The sequence below is a fragment of the Chelonoidis abingdonii genome, chromosome 15 (assembly GCF_003597395.2).
Source record: "Chelonoidis abingdonii isolate Lonesome George chromosome 15, CheloAbing_2.0, whole genome shotgun sequence".
Taxonomy (NCBI): Eukaryota; Metazoa; Chordata; order Testudines; family Testudinidae; genus Chelonoidis; species Chelonoidis abingdonii.
The window spans coordinates 22,741,180-22,761,680 of NC_133783.1; the positions used below are offsets into that span (position 1 = coordinate 22,741,180).

At 45.5% G+C, this 20,501-nt stretch overlaps 1 protein-coding gene across 1 annotated transcript in view; it reads left to right on the plus strand.

Annotated features, from left to right (window-relative positions):
* The first annotated feature begins 9,781 nt into the window (after window positions 1–9,781).
* The window catches only part of TSPAN15 (tetraspanin 15), a 33,569-nt gene continuing 22,849 nt past the window's right edge, over window positions 9,782–20,501 (plus strand). Inside the window, exon 1 of the mRNA XM_032795203.2 lies at window positions 9,782–9,961. Within this exon, the coding sequence (XP_032651094.1) occupies window positions 9,866–9,961 (96 nt within the window). The 5' untranslated portion in view covers window positions 9,782–9,865. The remainder of the gene's footprint in view (window positions 9,962–20,501) is intronic.

Consider the following 20,501-nt stretch of genomic DNA (forward strand, 5'->3'; position numbering starts at 1 on the left):
GAGTAACTGATCTTTCTTCTTCGAGCGCTAGCTCATATCATTCCAGTGGTGATGCCAGCCTATGCAGGCGTGGAGTGGAGTGAAAATGAAGGAATGTAAAAACTGCTGAAGGCCGAGGCTTGCAGGCATTCTTGCTGTTGAACCAGAGATTAATGTGAAGGCAAGGGTATGACTGAGGGACCATGGAGTGCCGATAAATCTCGTGGGTAGGTACACGACGTCAGCAAGCGGCAGATGGATGAGCCTGAGCCCTCGGTTAGAATAACATGGTGATGTGGCCCTTGGGGAAATGTGAGCAAATCATAACAAGTGCGGTGCACGTCATCCCCAGATAGATCCTCTGAGAGGAACCGGAGGCCTTTCTTCGGTCTGCTACTGCGACGAGAGCTTGGGGCGTGTTATGAAAGGTTGTCCACTCAACATAACATGCGGAGCGCTGTACAGACATCAAGAGTGCAACTTGTGTCCCCATCAGTTGATGTGTGTAACAAGAAAGGCAAACCACCTTAGGAGGAAAGCTGGGTGCTGTCGTAACTGCACCTTGTCTGGGAACATAGTGTATGGCGGAACCACCGTAGAGCCCTGAGCTCGGAGACTCGTCTGCCGATGTAATGCTTACGAGGAAAGCTGTCTTCCCAAGGATCAGGTATTGATTTATACAGCAAGCAGGGTGCTAATGGCTCGAATGGAGGAGACATAAGTCTGGTTAAAACCAGGTGAGCTGGTCCCAAGCGTTGGGCTGGGCGGCATTACCTAATGGGTGTAGCGTCCTGCGCTACCGAGTGCTTCGATACCGGCCGGCAGAACTTTGTAACTTGCATACTTCAACCTCCTTCTTAATTCATAGGCTCGAGATGCTAACCAATTTTGAAATTGTGACTGAGTTAAATTGCGGTGGTGATGTAGATTTTGACTCGCTTCATATTAAATCTAGAGTTGCCTTCTCAAAAGTTAACAGATGTATGACTGATCCATGTTGACAATTGCATTATTGTGTGATATTGTGTTGAGTGGTTAGGCAAGACAAAACGGGAGACCCATGACCAACTACCTCTAGTCATGGCTCACTGCATGTTGGAGTAAGCGGCTCCTCAAGAGTATGAGCAAATGGAGCTGCAAGCTATTGCTATACCCTCAGTAAAGTGTGACTTGCGACCACTTATGACCCACATAGGTTTAGATAAAAGTGCATTCTCTATATATATAGATAGAAAGATAACAGAGCCTCTAGTCTACAACAAATGAAGAGCTATTCCACGTGGAGTTAATTAGGAAGAGTAATGCTCTTTATATTCACAGTTTACCTGTCTACACGCCAGACGGTCATTCTACGTCCTCTATCTTTCTTTATGGACAGACAAGCAGTTGTACCCTCCACAGAGTATCGGCATTCACCTGGATGGTCCGAATAAACGGGTAGGGCCCCTCTAGTGGGGCAACCGCCGATAGAATGTCCACTACCGGGTCCCCTACCTCCGGGACCTCCTGCACCTGGAGGTCCGCATTGAGTGCTACCCTCCATAGGAGGTCCTGATGGGCTCTCAGGTTGTTGGTGGGCACACCAGAATCGCAGTTCTGAGCATCAGAGCTGTCCACTTGGGAAGACACTGATGCATGTTTGGATGGCCATGGAAGTGCTGAAAAATCATGGGCAGAGTCTCTGACTCTACCACACCTTGCCCAACTCGGCACCTGGGACTGGTACTGGAAGGCGCACCGGTACCTGGAATGAGATCTGGACCTGCGACCAGAGCGGTGCCGGGAGGTCGACAGAGATCTCGAGGTTGGGAGTGGCTACGGGAGTCACAGTGCCTGTAGCGGTGCTGGGAGCTGGAACGGTGCCGAGATTATCGGGTCGGTGAACAGGACACTGACCGGTGCGGCGAGTGCGACCAGTGCCGAGGGGAACAGCATTGGGACTGCAAGTGGCGTCGGGAGCGGGAGCGCCGACGGGACCTGGAGCATCTGCAGGACCGTGATCATGAATGGTGCCGCTCTGCACACCAGAGGAGGCTTGCCAAGAGACTGTATTACCCGCACCGGCGGTGCCGGGGGTTCAGGCAGCATCTACTCTGTCATGGCAATGAGATCCCTCGCCGTTGGGAATGTCTCTGGCATGGAGGGAACAGTAAGCTCGACCGTAGTGCATACCGGGAAGCTGTCAGGCACCGGATTCGATGGCCCTTGTGGCGCCGGGATCGACGTTGCCAACGTTGCCAGTGCCTCGGCAGGTGTCGGTGCCGGGTGATCCGGCTGAGACAGGCTCTCTGTCTGCGGCGCAGTTTGCACGGGAGCAGTAGGAGCAGGGAGCTCGACCATGGCGTGCGCCGGGAAGCAGTCAGGCACTGGATTTGACGGCCCGTATGGGACCGGGATCAACGGTGCCGACATTGTCGGTGCCTCGGCAGGTGTTGGTGCCGGCCAATCCGACTTAGATGAGCTCTCTGGCTGCGGTGCAGTTGGCACGGAAGCAGCAGGAGCAGGAAGCTCAACCACGGCGCATGCCGGGGAGCAGGCAGGCATTGGATTTGATGGCCCCGCGGGACCGAAATCAACGGTGCCGAAGTCATCAGTGCCTCTGCAGGTGTCGGTGCCGAGCGATCCGACTTAAACGAGCTCTCTGGCTGCAGTGCAGTTGGCACAGAAGCAGCAGGAGCAGGGAGCTCAACCACGGCGCGCGCTGGGGAGCTGTCGGGCACTGGCAGGAGGAGTTGTGGACTTCCTCCGCCTGAAAGAGAGGGAGCGGCGCCGAGTCAAATTCGGTGCTGGCAACAGCCAGTGCCGGTGGGGTCCGGTGCCGAGGAGGTGCTTCTGTCCTCTGAGTGGCCAGCGCTCGGTGCAGAAGGTGGAGGATAAATGAAAGTGCCGCTCCATGTTGTTCTCGGCTTAAAAGCCTTGCAAATGGGGCACTTAGCTGTGAAATGCGATTCCCCGAGGCACCGCAAAAGGGTCTGTGGTCTCCTGTCCGCAACGGACCTGGTGGTCAGGGCACAGCACGGTAGAACCGGCCGAGCGGGGCATGGGCTCTATCGGCATGGTTGCGGGGCGGGAAGGCGGAAGATGCTGCGCGCTCTGCCTACCCCTCAACCACCTCTTTCCAGGGGTGGCCCTCTGGTCATCCCCAAAGCCTTCCCTGAGAGACCCCAAGACCGCCAGGAAGCATTTACTAAGTAACTATTACTTCACATCAAGGAAATATACATCCACTTTCCTCCTTCCCGTCCCTAGCTATACCCGGCCGAAACAACGGACCTTCCTCCGTAACCTGAGAGTATGAGGCAATTCATCGTATACATCGTTGCAAAGTAATACCAAGAAGGCTTCCTCTCCATAATAATACAATTAATCTCAAGGAATACACAACATATATCACACCCACCCTCTACCAAGAACTACGAGTTAGCTACCGGAAGCGGATCGTAGCTCCAGCCAGCGCCTCATCGACTTCCAATGACTGCACAGGTAACATGGTGAACGAAGGACTGTAAGGGGACCAGTTGGGTCGGCAGGATAGGTAACATAATATATCCGGCGCCCATAGCCGCTCCACTCCGGGGGGTTAGCGCAGTCGACACACCGAGGTGTTTGCTACAGAAGGTAAAAATCTTCCGCCGGACGTGCACGCGGACATGCGCGACACACCTAACTGGAGCACATGGGATATGAGCAAGCACATCAAGAACGAACTGGTCACATCAAGTATGATGGTTATTATGTTCTTAACACTTGATCACAAAGAAGTCATGAGGCAGCTGGTAATCTTGATGCTCAGCTCCTCCTACAGGGAAAGGGATGCTGTCAAACTCCAGGTATGACTAGGAAGACCAGTGTGTAATCGTAGTAAATTCTTTAAGTTCTTATGGACTGCGCTGTACTCTAGACTATAGCAGAAAGGGCTCACCGTGTCAGCCACTGAGCAATCCGACTTGCCTCAGTAGAAATTTCCATTTCACCAGGCTTCAACTATTGATGATCGTTGCCATACGTCCAGGCTTGGGTCCCCCAGTTCCGCATTCTCCCTCTGTCAATGACACCACACTCGTTTCGCCCTCACTTCATCCACCTTCCCTTGGTCGTTCCCCCGCCCCCAGCTGAGCGCTGCTCTGCGGGCTCGCTGCCAGCCCGTAAGTAGGTATGACTGCCGCCGGCTGCGAAGACTCCGCCACCAGCGCGGAGGACTGGTGGGTGCCGCTCGCGGGCTGCGCATGAGGTAGGCGGCGAGGGGGAGGGACGAGAGGCAGGCAGTCGGGCCTGCCAGAGGGGTAGAAGATTAGGTATGGCACGCGGCCCGAGGAACTCGGGGAACATCTGCTTACTGTGCGCCAGGTTTTCCCTACCTTCGCCTCAGTTCACCCTCATCACACATAATCCCACGCTTCATGGCTACGATCCGATCTCCCTCGCTGTGAGCGAGATAAGAGCCATGCGCGTGAGGCCTCCGGCCGGGGACTGCCAGCGGAGCGGGCGGGCGTCCGAAAGCAGAGACCCCGATCACCGCGGTGTGTACTGTCCCATCTGCGCGAGATGGGCTCCGGACACACAGCCCTGCCCAGCATATCCCCCACGCCACCTGACCGTCAGGCGCTGACGCCCTGACCTACCGGGATGAAGCCGAGGAGGCAGGCCCGACGCATCCTCGCGGGGTCAGACGTTTGTTGTATATTTTTGAGAACGCTCGAGTCATGTTCGCTCCGCGGACCTTAATACGGAGGTGTGTGTGATGTGATGTGCGTTGCCGCCAGGGAGACTCACCTGTGTGTTTGAGCTCCTGCGGTTGCAGGAAGCCAAGGGGAGAGGTTATTTCCCCTTCGGTCAGGGTTTAGTGGGGTGGGCATGGAGAATTTATGTACGACTGCCGATCTCTGGCGTCAACTGCACACACTGCGCCGTGCCATAGGAGGGAATTCGTGAGCCATTTGGGGCATGTCCAGTTCTGTGGTTGTCACGGAGGGCTGGCCTGCGGTACAATCAACTGGTGTTGAGGCAGTTAGCGACTTTCGTAGGTGGAGCGGATGGTGGGCCAAGTGGCATGAAATCAGATTCGGTGCCACAAGTAACAGTAAACATTGCTTAATAGTCTCACTCAGTGGTAGGTAGCGCAAGTAGAAGGGGGAAACCTCACCCACCTTGTACAGTTGTTCTTGTTTGTCTGGATTAATGTAGGAATTTTTCAATTTTAGTTTGTGGGTTGTTCAGTGATGATTTTTGCTTGTTCTGTGTGCGTTTGAAAAGCAGGAAGGGGCAATGTGCTTGAATGTCTATTACTCTGTTAGGAAGTAGTTACAAACTCTTCTCCGCGCTGCAAAGTATTTCTTCGTATACTATCATGCAGCAGGCAGACAGCTTGTGATTCAGTACCTTAGACAATGTTGCAGGCTTGGTAGGGGGAGAGCTTCTGTTGAAGAGAATCATCCAGGCTGTTACAGCCCCAATCCAATTTACATGTCTGTCCTTCTCCTAAAAATGGCAACTTAATTTTTTTCGATATGCTCGCTTATGAACATCGCAGGCGCACACTTACTCTTGGCGTGAAAAAATAGCCAACATTTCCATTTTCAGTGGTGAGTTTGGGATTTACGCAGAATCTGACGGACCGTTTTCTGATAGACTTTGTTCTGTCTTTGTCTCAAGGGCTCCAATTCAAGTACTACTGCGATTTCTTGTTTTGAATCTGATATTTTTTCTCGTGAGAGAGATGTGTTTAAAGTAAAGTGCTTTTTGTTTTTAATAGAATGAGTTGGGAGACATGTTATTTGGGTTTTTCTGAGTTCTTCATAATCTGATAGTATCCTTTAGATTTGCTTTTGAAAGAAACACTACAATTTGAGGAAATACTGAAGAATCAGAACTTAGCACGTATGCCTTATACTTCAGACTTGGATATTGCGTATCTTTTAGCCTGTTTTGTTTATTTTTTTTTTATCTATTTAATAAGAAATTAACCTTTCTTTACCTTGGAGTCCTAATTTCACTCTAGCAACCTTCCCATAAGTAGACCTTCTGCAAAAACAAGGTCAGGGCAACAATTCTATAGTTCCCCGTTAGGATATTGTGGACCTAAGTTAATAACATTTTACTAATCTTTGTTATGTTGTTCTTTCAAAGAAGTTTCTGTAAATTGATTAGTATACACAGTTTATGCATTCTGTTCTTCTTAACACACATTTATCTTTTTTTCTGTGAGCAAACTTTCTGTAAAGGCACCCTGCTAACCTCATTATACTTGTACTGCCTCTTTACATGTTTGGCTTAAGGACTGGTGGAGGCTTTGTTACTAGATGTGGCGCATACATACAGACTTCTAAATCATAAATATACCCCATTGTGACAGAATAAGCGTCAGCCATTGGTTCACTGTAAGATCGACCTCTCCAACCAAAGATAGCGTGTGGGCTTAAGAAATTTAGTCTTTATTTGGTATTCTCCCTCTTCGCCCCTGGATTTTAACTTAGGAACAGTAATGCTAACTTGCTCCTCCTAATTCATATAATCAATAGTCATATGTGCAGTTCTAACACCATGGGATAGTTGTTAAAAGGAAATCAGATATAATTGTTTTGGTATTAGAAATGTTAGTTATAATGATGTGTCTTGGTGCGCTTAGATTAGCTTATAGTGAATGGGTTTGCAACTATAGTTTTACAAAACTCTGAAAGAGACAGATATATATTCGTCCTTAAGGAGGAAGTTTATACACACTGTATATCTTCCTTTAATCTCCTTGTCCCTCCAGCACGAGTCCAGGCAGGTTTTACCTGCACGGCACACCCCTCAACATTACTTGTAATGTTCAAAATGAAAGAAGAAAATATTATTAACTAACGACGGCAAATATAAGAAATTCCCAAGGTCTCTCATATTTCTAGTGCTCCTTTCAATTTATTTATTCTTATTTATTTTTAAACCTTAGCTTTATATCTGAATGTTGGAGCTATTAAGTATATTTTAGAGGCGGTTGTGCCCTTTTGAGTGGGACAGGGCCACATGAAGAGCTGTGTGGAGGAGGAAAGGATGGACCGGTGATAGCAATTTTTTCTTTGCCAGAGGGTTCACCTTTGTTAGTTCATAATTGTTTTCTTTCCCAATGATCTTATGATGTACTTGTTTGAAAATTATGCGCACTTGTGATCCCTCTAAATTCCCATCTCTCCCAATGAAGTTAAACACGATTCTTCTTACTTGGTAATGCTATGTAATAATAAGTACCTAGACTGATTTATTTTTCTGTTATTGCTGACACAATCCCATGACTTCTGAGAGTTAGATTCTTGTTCTTATATAGTTGAAAACCCTTCTGGCTCTGTGAAGGAATTCCATTCATTACTGTTGTACATCTTTATTGACTGTACTACTGCTCTATTTACATTTCCTTCTGTTAGGTTTCTATACTTTTGTTTTCATTGGCTGATAGCACATTCCCCTGAGACGCAGCCATATTACTTATCAGTTAGTTTCTGATGGCACGCACTCTTCTTAGGCACACTTGCAGAGCCAGCGATCGAAGAGTGAGCTTCCTGGAGGCAATTGGGAATTCCTCTGGGTTGTCACTCATTGTGACCTTGCAATAGGGGCAACACCTGCTGGCAGTATCCGCATAGACTGAAGGGAAGGTGAATGTAAAGCAACGTTACCCTATGTTACTCCTTGGTATTGCCAGATTATGTTCTCGTTCATCTTTTTTTTACACTTAATAGTGGAATGATTTTTTCGTGCAATATGGTTTTCACGGCTGGAGCATCTTAATTAACGAACGTAGTATAAATCGTGTAAATATGTAAGACTTTTTTTTTTCTTAATTGTGAGTTTGATCAAGCAAATAGGTCTCTCAAAATCATGATCCTGTTGTGCTCACGTGCATTTTACAGCATTCTGAAGACACATTGGTTAATAATTTTTGTCTATACTGTCAATCATTATGAAGAATGCCACAAAAAGATAACATAGTCTGCAAAAAACTTGTTTGAGCTGTCAAATTGAATAAATTTTGTTGCAGGTCTGTCACTGCTCAATGCGTTACTGGTGATCCTAGAACGGTCTGTTTCAAAACTGCTGACTTCTTCTACGACAACTGAATCCACACTTCCAGCTAATGGATAGTTAAGACTATTTATCAACTCCAATGACTGAAGAGAGTATTTATGTTTTACTGCTAGCCACAAATACATTAATCTTCCACTGTCATCTCCAAGGCGTCGCATCCTGGTTTGGCCGTCAGGATAGGTAGTAGGGTTTCGTAACAATAGCTGTGGTGTAGATTGTGAAACATAAAGCATTTTCATCCTGTATCTTAGACTGTAATGAGTTTTCAACTGGGTCATCACACCGAATACAGCCTTAATTAAACAAAGATTTAGTCAACTGCAATAGGTTTAAAAGCTGTTTTCCAGAGGTTGACGCACATAATTATGTTAATCAAACCCTTTCCCCCATCCAAAGCCTGGTGTTCAAGATGAAATAATTTGCTGATAGTCAGGAATTACTGACACATTAAGCTTTTGTATGTGAATTAACGCAGTAATTCTAGTGCTTCGGGACCGGGTAGTTAAATGCTTTTTCTTTCCACTTGGAAGTGAACCCGGTGGTGGTTCCACACCACACACAAAATTCAGAGTATGTCCACCTATCCTTGGTGATACATATCCCTTAATCAGATCAAGGCCAATCACTGTTCTGGCCTGTGAGTAAAACTATGATTTGCCAAATTTTAAATTAAGTGTGATGGGCAGGTGCAAAATACCCACATACTGTTTGTAGTTATCTATGGGCCTTGCTTACATGCCTCATTTGTGCCAAATACTTTTCCTTTGTTAGAACCAAACAACGGTGGAATGCATACACACTGCTTTGAGGGTGATTTTTTGTTGGGAAAATGCCCAGTTTTGTGACAAATTCATCCATCTCCACAAGTTTATAATCTTTTTCCTCTATATTTTGTCCCGCCGTGCCAGTGTAGACACAGCGGGGAAGGGGCTACTCCCCAAACCCCGCTAACTATTACTAAACTAACTATGCTAGTAAAGAAAAAACGCATAAGTATATAAATATATATATATATAAGGATTATAACTATATACACAAGAACTACGAGTAGCTAGGGAAGTGGAGGTCAGCTAAGCCGCGCTCCACTGTTCCAATGACTGACACGGGTGGTAAGAAGGAACTGAAGGGCGGTTGGGTCGGCAGGAGTATATATCCGGCGCCATAGCGGCGCCACTCCAGGGGGTGCCCAGCCGACCCACCGAGTGTTGCTAGGGTAAAAATCTTCCGACGGACGTGCACGCGGCGCGCGCACACCTAACTGGAATGGATATGAGCAAGCACTCCAAGAAGAACTGGTCACACTCAGTATGATGGTAATTATGTTCATAACACTGACACAAGGAAGTTAGAGGCAGTGTAAATTTGTGCTCCAGCTCCTCCCTCAGGGAAGGGATGCTGTCAAACTCCAGGTAATGACTGAAGACACAGTGTGAATTAGAATCTTTAAGTTCTTGAATGGCTCGCGCTGTAACTCATCAGATATAAGCAGAAAGGCTCCGTGCTCAGCACACTGAGATTCCGACTTGCTCAGTAGAATTTCCTTTCACAGCTTCAACCTATGATGCATCGTTTGCCATACGTCGCAGGCTTGGGTCCCCCAGTTCCGCATTCTCCCTCCCTGTCAATGAAACACACACACTCCGTCGCGCTCACTCATCCCTCCCTGGTCGTCCCCCGCCCCCAGCTGAGCGATAGCTCCTGCGCCGCTGCCACCCAGTGGTGCTGGCCGCGGCTGCGAGACTCCGCCGCCGGCTGGGTGCCGCTCGCGGGCTGCGCTGCAGGTGGCGGCGGGAGAAGCAGGAAGCGGGCCTGCCCGGGGAGTAGGATGGCGGCCGAGGACTCGGGGAACATCTGCTACTGTGCGCGGTTCTCCTACCTCTGCCTCAAGTTCACCCTCATCACCTACTCCACGCTCTTCTGGGTGAGCGCGGGCCGCCGGCCGGGGACTCCCGCGGGCGGGGGGCGCCGAGCAGAGACCCCGATCCCCGCTGTGTCCAGTCTGCGCGAGAGGGCTCCGGCCACCGCCCTGCCCAGCAAATCCCCCCACGCCAGGGCAGGGCGAGAGCAGCCCGCGCACTCCGCGGGGCAGAGTTGTTGTTTTTATTTATTGGGAACGCTCGAGTCATCCTCCGCGTGGATGTGCGTTGCCGCGGCTCACCTCGTGTGTTGGTCCGCGAAGTGCGAGAGAAGGCCAGGGAGGTTTTCCCCTTCGGCAGGGTTTAGTGGGTGGGCATGGAAGAATTTTGTAACCGAATGAGATCTCTGGCGTCAATGCACCGCGTGCCCTAGGAGGACTTCGGAAGCCTCTGGGGCGCAGTTCTGTGGTTGTCACTGGGTAACAATCAACTGGTGTTGGCAGTTAGCGACTTTCAGAGGTGGAAGCGGGTGGCAAGTGGCATGAAAATCAGTTGTGCACAGTAACAGTAAAACATTGCTTTGTCTCACTCAGATGGGAGTAGGAAAGCTAAGAAGGGGAAAGACCTCACCCACTAGAGAACCAGTTGTTTTGTGTCTGATTAATGTAGGATTGTTTCAATTTTAAGTTTGTGGGTTGTTCAGTGATGTTTCATCTGCTCTGTTCTGTGCGTTTAAAAGAGGAAGGGGCAATGTTGCTTGATGTCTTTTACTTTTTCTTAGGAAAGGTAGTACAAACTCTCTGCGCCTGATATTTATACTATCCTGCAAAGCAGCAGACCAGCTGTCGTAGTACTTAAGACAATTGTTCAGGCTTGGTAGGGGAAGAGCTTCTGTTGAAAGAGACATCATCCAGGCTGTTACAGCCCAAATCCAATTTACATGTCTGTCCTTCTCAAAAATGGCAACTTCATTTTTGATATGCATCCTGAGTATGAAAACAATGATCAGAGGCGAACACTCACTTCCGGGGAAAAAATAGCAAATTTCCATTTTCAGGGTGTGAAGTTCTGGATTTACAGCAGAATCTGACAGACCATTTTCTGATGAGATTTGTTTCTGTCTTTGTCTTCAAAGGGCTCCAAATTCAAGACTACTGCATTTCTTGTTTTGAAGATCTGATAATTTTTCTCTAGTAGAGAGAGATTTTTAAAGTAAGGCTTTTTGTTTTAAAGCATGAGTTGGGAGAACATGTTACTTTGGGTTTCTGAGTCTTCATAATGTAGTATCCCTTTAGATTTTGTTTTGAAGAAACAACTACAATTTGAGGAATAACTGAAAATCAGAACATAAAGCACGTTGCCTTTACTTCAGACTTTTTTGGATATTAGGTATCTTTTAGCCTGTTTTGTTTTATTATTTTTTCTATTTTTTAATAGAAAATTAACCTTTTCTCTTCCTTGGAGTCCTAATTTCACTCTAGCAACCATTCCCTAAGTAGACCCTTCTGCAAAAAAAGGTCAGGGCAACAATAATTATAGCTTCCCAGATTAGGATACTTGTCCTAGTAATAACATTTTACTAATTTTGTTATGTTGTTCTGTTCAAAGGGTTTCTAGTAAATTGATTTATACACAGTTATGCCTTCTGTTCTTTCTTAAACACCACATTATCTTTTTTTCTGTAAGCAAACTTTCTGTAAAGGCACCCTTGTACCTCATTTACTTGTCTGCTCTTTCATTTGGCATGGTGGGCTTGTTCTAGTGTGGCATAATACAGCACTTAATATAATATACCCCTTAGTAACAGAAAAGTCAGCCCTGGTATCACTGAGTACCTCTCCAAACCAAAGTAGCTTTCAAACACCTTAAGAAATTTAGTCTTTATTTGTAATTCTCCCCTCTCTCCCCCCTGGATTTTCAACTAGGAACGTATGCTAAACTTGCTCCTCCTATCATATATCAAATTACATAATGTGCAGTCTAACACCATGGAATAGTTGTTAAAAGGAAATCAGATATAATGTTTTGGTAATTAGAAATGTTAGTTCATAATAATGTTCTGGTGAGCTAAGATTAGCTTATGTGAATGGAGTTTGCAAACATATAGTTTACAAAAAAACTCCTGAAGAGACAGAATTTAAATTCGTACGTTAATGGAGGAAAGTTTATACACACTGTATCTTCCTTTAAATAACTCCTTGTCACCTCAGCACAGAGTCCAGGCAGGTTTTACCATGCCACCCCACCCTCAACAAAATTACTGTAAATGTTCCAAAAATGAAAAGAAGAAAAACTATAAATAACAGACCGGCAAATATAGAATTCCCAAGGCATCTATATTTTAGTGATCCTTTCAATTTATTTATTTTATTTATTTAAACCTTATTTATATCTAAATGCTTAACTCATTAATATATTAAGAAGGCGGTTTGGAATTTGAAAGTGGGACAGAGGCCACAATGAAAGAGCTGTTGGAGGAGGAAAGGATGGGGGGTGATAGCATTTATTCTTGCAGAGGGCTTCCTTTGTTAGTATAATTGTCTTCTTTCACAGACTGAATGTATGATGTATTGTTTGAAATATGTCGCAGGCTTGTGTTCCCTCTAAATTCTCCATTCTCCCAATGAAGTAAAACAGATCTTCTTACTTGTCCAAATGTGTAATAAGTACCTAAGACTGAATTATTTTTCTGTTATGCTGACACAATCCCACTGACTTCTGAGAGTAGATTTTTGTTCTTTATAGTGAACAACCCTTCTGGCTTGTGAAGGAATTTCAATATATTACTCGTTTAAATCTTTATTGACTGTACTTAACTGCTCTATACTTTCCCCTCTGTTAGGGTTATACTTTGTTTCATGCTGAGCACATTCACCTCCCATTTACTTCCATTAGTTTCTGTGGGCACTACTCTCTTAAGCACACTTGCAAAGCAGCCAGAGAGCTGGCCTACTGGGGCAACTGGGAATTCCTCTGGTGTCACAGTTTTGGACCTGCAATAGGGGCCAAACCACCTGCTGGCAGTATCAGCATAGAACTGAGGGAAGGGTGATGTAAAGCCAACTTAACCCCTTGTTTCTCCTGGTAATTGCCAGAATTACTGTTCTCGTCATATTTTTTAACACTTAATAGTAATGATTTTTTTTGCAATAATGGTTTCAAGGCTGGAGCATTTAATTAAAGAATAAGTATAAAATTTGTAAATTGTAAGACTTTTTTTTCTTAATTTGTGGGTTTGATCAAGCAAATAGGTCTCTCAAAATCTGATCCTGTTGCTTGCCACGTGCATTTTACAGATTTTCTGAGACACATCTGTTAAACTAATTTTTGCTCCTGTCAACATTATTGAAGATGCACAAAGAAGAATAAAAATAGTCTGCAAAAACTTGTTTTGACTGTCAAAATGAATAAATTTGTTGCAAGGTCCTGTCACTGCTATGGTTTCAACTGTGCATCTAGAACTCTGTTCAAAAACTGCTGACTTTTCTAGACAACTGATTTCCAACACTTCCAGCTAATGAGATAGTAGCATAATTTATCACTCCAATGTGAAGAGGTATTTATGTTATGCTAGCCACAATAACATTATCAATTCCCTTCTCCTCCAAGGCCTGCATCCTAGGTTGGCCGGTAGTAGGGTTTGTAACAATAGTGGGTGTGATGTGAACATAAAGCATTTTATAACACTGTTAGACTGTAATTGAGTTTTGAAACTGGTGTCAAACACGAATACAGCCTTAATGTAAACAAGATCTTAGTCACTGATACAGGTTTAAAAAGCTGTTTTTCCAGAGGTTCTAACCATAATTATGTTTTAAAATAAAACCCATTTCCCCCATCCAAGGTTTCAAGATGAAAATAAATAGTGCTGATAGTCACAGAATTACTTGACACACTTAAGCTTTTGTATGTGAATTAAACAGTAAATTTAGTGCTGGGACCAGTAGTTAAACTGCTTTTTCTTCCACTTGGGAAAGTGACTCCACTCTTTTCCACACACACACAAAAATTCAGAGTATGTCCCTATCCTTTGGTGATACATATCCAATTAATACAAATCAAGGCCAAATCACTTCTGGCGTGAGTAAAATATGATTTGCCAAATTTAAATTAAGTTGTGAAGGGACAGGATGCAAAATACACATATGTCTTTGTGGTTATCTATGGCCTTGTCTACACTGCCATATTTTGTTGCCAAAACTTTCCTTTGTTAACCAAAACAGTGAATGCATACACACTGCTGAGGTGACTTTTGTTGGGAAAAATGCCCAGTTTTGGTGAAAAAATTCATCCACTCTCACAAGAAATTTATATCTTTTTCCTCTATATTTTTGTTGACAAGTGCCAGTGTAGACACCAGGCTTGATTTCATTGTTTTAATTAGCCTCCAGGAGATGTCCCACAATGCCCATCCTGACCGCTCTGTTCAGCAGTTTGAACTCCACTGTCCTGTAGCCAGGAAAACAGCCATCCTCCCCTCCCTCTTAGAAGCCCTGAGAATTTTTGAAATTCCATTTCTTGCTGGCTCAGTATGGAGAGGTCTCATCACATTTACCCAGGTGACCTTTGCGGGTTATCGCACCAAATGCTCTCCTGCTTGGACCACTGCAAGGCTGTTGAATCTGCTCAGTATATGAGGAGAGGAGGCTGTGCAGTCCCAGCTGCGCTGGAGCTGTAGGAATTGGGATACCTACGGGCAGATTTCTTGAGGCTTGTGTGAAAAGGGCTATGACTGGAACATGCTGCAGTGCAGAGCGAAGATAAAGGAGCTGAGGCAGGCGTACCATAAGGCGAGGGAGGCAAACCATTGCTCTGGTGTTGCACCTAAGACCTGCTGTTTCTATAAGGAGCTGGATGCTATCCTCAGCGTTGACCCCACCTCAATCGCCAAGAGCCCCATGGATACTTTGGAGGGCATGGTGGCAGCGGAAAGAGAATCTAACCCAGAGGATGAAGTTACTGATGAAGAGGTGGAGTTAGATGAGGATGTGCTGCTCCTGGCTGGGCCGCCCGGTGGGGCAGACATTCAGGAACTGCTCTCCTCTCCAGTGGTGTCTAGCCAGTCTCAGCAGTCGCTCTCTGGCAAGCAAGAAGTAGGAGATGAGCTGCCTGGTAAGTGGTTGTAGCTTGTGTAGTCCGGACTGGAGGTGGGTTAGGGCATAGAAATGTAGGACACTGGCTATGTTTCTGTGAGCTGGACATTTCCCTGTTAGCTAATTGGTATGGTGCAATCGGGTGTTGATGCACGTTGAGATCTCACAGGAATCCTCCAGAGAGTTCTCCAGGAAAGTTTCCTGGAGGTACTGAGTAATCCTCTGCCAAAGGTTCCACGGCAGAGCTGCTTTGTTCCTTCCCCCACTGTAGGAAACTTTCCCGTGCCTTTCGGCAAACTCTTTTGCAGGGACCAAAGCGGCAAACAGGTGAGCAGCGTAGGGAGCAGGGCAAAAGCCACAAGCATGGAGTAGATGTATCCTCGTTTCCCTGCTTACCCTTAGCAATGAGATGTCTGCTAGAATGATCCCCTCCTGTGAAAAGTGTGGGAGAAGTTTAGAATTTGTTTCCTAGAATGCTGCACCATGAACCTTGCAAAGAGCGTGTGCTCTTTTCCCCAGGTGGAGAACCCTCCCTCCCTGTCCCCAGCCAACACTCACCATGCTTTGGCTGTTCACAGAGAGGTGTGTCTGGCTAGGGTCAGTGAAAAAGTGATGGCAATGTTGCAAAAAGTGTATTTAACCGAAATGTTTCAATGCTGTGTGTGAATTTAACAATCCCACTTCTGTGCATTGCCCCCTGTGCTTTGCCAGTCGTGGCCTTCAGGAACACCCCATGCACCCCGGCTGAGCATCTCCAACAGAATGGCGTGACAGAAAAGAGAATCACGCATTTGTTAAGGACGGAACTGAGCGGATAATTAAAGTAATGGAGGAGCAAACGGAGATGCTGAAGTCCTTAATAATCTGCAGACTGAGCAGATCTGTGCTCCACCTCCACTGCAGAATATTCAGAACTGTTTTCCATGCCCCCTCCCCCCCCAAACTCTGCCTACATGTTCCTTTCCACTCTCTGGGACTTCTTGGTTTCCCCTTCACTCCACCCCCTCGGACAACTTTCACAATGATAGCTGAACCTACACACAGTTGTGAAAGTCTGTCGTTCTTTAGTTGCTCCTTTCCCACCAAGCATCTGTGTGTTTGTATGTGCTGTTTCTTGTGTAATAAAAACAAAGTTTTATAATGGTAAATCATTTTTATTTATTTCCTACAAATTGAGATAGCAGGCTCTACCAATACATGAACTGGCAGTTTAATCATGTCCTTATTGAAATATAAGGCCCCAAATGTCACCATTGCCCCCTAGAAAACTACATGTAATGTAACATTGAAGCACCTTTGACAGATATGTTACTGGTGCTCATTGTCAAAGTGCAGCCTCAAAGCCTCTCTGATTTGAATAGCCCCCTTCTTGGCTCCTCTGACAGCCCTGGTATCTGGCTGCTCAAAATCAGCGGCCAAGCAATCTGCTTCAACACACTACCCCTGAGCAAACCTTTCACCCTTAGCTTCACAGAGATTATGCAACATACAGCACCCGGCTATCATCATGGGAATATTATCCTCAGTAAGGTATAATCTGCCATGAAGGCATCACCGGCGTGCCTTTAATCTGCCAAAGGCACATTTAACAGTCATCTGGCACCCATGGAGCCTGTTGTTGAACTGCTCCTTACTGCTGTCCAGGTGTCCTATGTAAGGTTTCATGAGCCATGGCTGTAAGGGGTACGTAGGATCCTCCAGGATCACTATGGGCATTTCAACATCCCCCACTGTAATCTTCTGGTTTGGAAAGAAAGTCCTCACTTGAAGCTTTCTGTACAGGCTGGTGTTCCTGAAGATGCATGCATCATGCACCTTTCCAGACCACCCTGCAATGATGTCAGTGAAATGCCCATAGTGATCCACAAGTGCCTGCAACACCATGGAGAAATACCCCCTTCTATTGATGTACTCCATTGCAAGGTGTTCTGGTGCCAAAATGGGAATATGTGTGCCATCTATCACCCTTGTATCATTAGGGAAACCCATTTCTGCAAAGCTATCCACTATTTCATGCACATTTCCCAGAGTCACAGTCAAGGACATGATTTATTGCCCTGCACACTTACATTAATGTAGCCCAGTGGTTGACTTCCCCACTCCAAACTGATTCGTGACTGACCGGTAGCAATCTGAAGTCATCAGCTTCCACACAGTGATTGCTACACGCTTCTTTACCAAAAGGACTCTCATTCTGGTGTCCTTGCGCTGCAGAGCTGGGGCGAGATCTGCACAAAGTTCCGGGAAGGTGGCTTTCCGCATCCGAAAGGTCTGTAGCTGCTGCTCCTCATCCCACATCTACATGATGATACGATCCTACCATTCAGTTCTTGCTTCCTGAGCCCAAAAGCGATGATCTATCCTATGTACCTGCTCTGTGAATGCCAACAGCAATCTAAAGTTGCTCCTATCCATATCAGTCAGAATGTTGGGTGCCTGTGAGTCTGCCTCAGTTAGGAACTTCACGATTAACTGCACTGCTATCTGTGAAGTCTTCATGACAGTTAACAGAGCATAGGCGAGCAGGGCAGGATCCATCCCTTCTCACAAAGATGCCAGGCTGCACAGCAAAGAAGGGCCATTGCAAAAATGCCACAAAAAAAGCTGGAAGATCTTGGAGTGTTGGGACAGAACGCAATGCATCACGGGACATTTAGCCCTGATCCGCCATGATTTGCTGGTTATGATTATGACATTTGTATGCAGGTATCATTTTTTTATTTGAAGTTATAAGTATTGGCTCTATTCCTGGATTTCAAATGTTTGCTCCTGGGGTAACACCCACAAGGTAGTTAGCCAGCACATCTTGGAGGTACTATTCAAATTGAGTGGCCCATCAAAAGAACATTTTACTGACAATGAACCATGGGAGATGCCTATTACCCTTAATGGAAATTCCTGTAATGACTATGCAAAATGCATGGACATGTGACTTGTCCATGTGACTCCAACCGCCATCTTGTTACTGTACTTTTCCACAGTAAGAACAATGGGATTCTCTCCACATGACAGAAGATATCAAAGGGTCTGAGACACCTCTGTTTTGCCTCTTTTCTGCTCCAGCCTCTGGACTACGAACTTACATTAATGGAAGCATTCTAACCAAGGAATTGAGGACCTTACAATGATTTGGAAGCAGCCAGAGACTTGACTTAGGCCAGCAGTTTATTCCATCACTGCTACGAGCCTGAACCAAGAACTTTGCGATTATGTATGTATTTGATTCCTTTAACTAATTTTAAGTCTCACCTTTCTTTTTTTCTTTTGATGAATAAACCTTTAGATTTTAGATACTAAAAGATTGGCATCAGCGTGATTTTTGGGTAAGATATGGGTTATATATTGATCTGGGTGTGTGGCTGGTCCTTTGGGATCAGGAGAACCTTTTATTTGATGAGACTGGTTGTAAAGAACCACTCACCTTTAAATCCAGTGTTTTTAGCAGTGATATAAGCAGGGCCAGCTCTAGCCATTTTGCCGCCTCAAGCACAGGTGGCACACCGCGGGGGGCGCTCTGCCGCTCGCCGGTCCTGCGGCTCCGGTGCACCTCCCGCAGGCGTGCCTGCGGATGCTCCACCGGAGCCGCGGGACCAGCGGACCCTCCTCAGGGATGCCTGCGGGAGGTCCACCGGAGCAGCCTGCCACCCTCCTGGCAACCGGCAGAGCGCCCCCCGTGGCACGGCCGCCCCAAGCACGCGCTTGGCACGCTGGGGCCTGGAGCCGGCCCTGGATATAAGAACTGGAATGTCTAAGGAAACTGCTTTTATCGCTTCTTGTTAGCCAGTGTGGTGAAACAGACGTTTACTTTTGTTGCTGGTTTGGTATATCCTATGGGGGATTAGCCACCAGTCCTGGGGTGTGTCACCAGTTTTTCTCATCAGTTTTTCCTGAATTGGGCATCCTCAGTTGTGGCCCACAAAGGCACGGTAGAGGTGTTGTGCTGGACGATGGGATAGGTACCCACAGTGCATTTCTTACACTGTCGATGGTGCCCCCACTGTGGACGTGATCTGCCAACAGAGGGAGGAAGTGTGAACACGAAATTGCGATTTTTATTATGTTAACTTTTGGGTGTTGACATCACTTTTGTCAACACAAATTGGTAGCGTAGACATGGCCTATGTGTGGTTTGGATTTCTGCAGCAGCTGGAAGAAGGAGAAGAGTCAACACTGGCAGAAAAGGGTAAGTTGGAGGGGTTAAAGTTCTTTCCCAATCTGTTACCTCTTGGTTGAGGCAAAGCAATGATCCTGTTTTTTTTTAGCCGTCTGTATGAGGGTTTTTTTAGCCATTTAGGCTGTGAGTTTTGTTTTTTCGATGGTTTGCCAATAGAAATAATGAATACAGTAATAAAGCTGGTTTAGTATGCAGATTTTACAAAAAATTATTCCACCTATGTGTAAGAGAAGTGCATATGAGGACAAGTTTATTCAAGTAATGGTATTGCTGGATAGAGGGGTAATTATATTGTCAGCATCATTCTTTTTGATCTGTATATTAATGCTAATCTAGGATTTAAAAAAATCACATATCAAAAATGTACAAGTAAATATAAGCATAACCCACGTGCACAGGGATTATAATAATGTATCTATTCTTTCTTTAGGAATTCCCACTGCTAAAAAAAGAAGTCCTTATACAGTATGGAATATGTGTGTATTGCATGATGGTATGGAGTAAATGTTTTATTAGCTTTATTGTGGGAAGGTAGCATTACTCCTTAATGGCAAAGCTACAAATGAGTGCCAGTAAATGCTTTATACCTCCCACATTTCTATATGTCATGTTTTGCAGAATAACTATTTTAGAAATATTCTAGTGAGTTTTTATACATTTTATTGGCACCAAGTTTTGTAACTGTCTATCTGTCAAATGCCACTGTTTTGAAATGTAAAATGTTGGAGCCTTCCAGAAGTAGAAGTACATGCTGTATGTCCTGTTGGGAAGCTCGGACTATCCCTTGTGTATAGTTTGCATTTCAAGTCTTGATGGGTTATGAGATATCACATCTTAAACCTGTCATTTTTCCAACACTGAATAGTGTCCATTCTGGTTCTCAGGCAGCCCAATGTAATCTTTTGGGGAATGGAAAGAAAGGAGACATAGTTATGGTATGTTGATTTAATAAAGGAAAATAACTGAAACTTCTCCTAAGTTTGGAATATCTAAAGTAGTCTTGGAGGAGATGGATGGGCAGAGTGCAGGATTAAGTGGACAAAAGTGCATTTTGTCATATGGCCCTGCAGTTTATTAGCCAGGTATCATCACCAGATATGCAAAATTTTGTGTGTGGAGCATATGTTCCTACTTCCAGACAAAAATCTTTAGGAAGATGTGGTTAGGTTTGCAAATATGGATCAATAACTCAAGGGAAAAATCTTTCAACAGAATTTTCTAGTGTTAAAACAACAAACTTTTGAAAACCAGGGAATTCATATGTAAGTTTCTACAAAGAAACTTAACTCTGACTTTATATCCCTACCACCTTGCACACCCTTTGTATAAGGTATATTT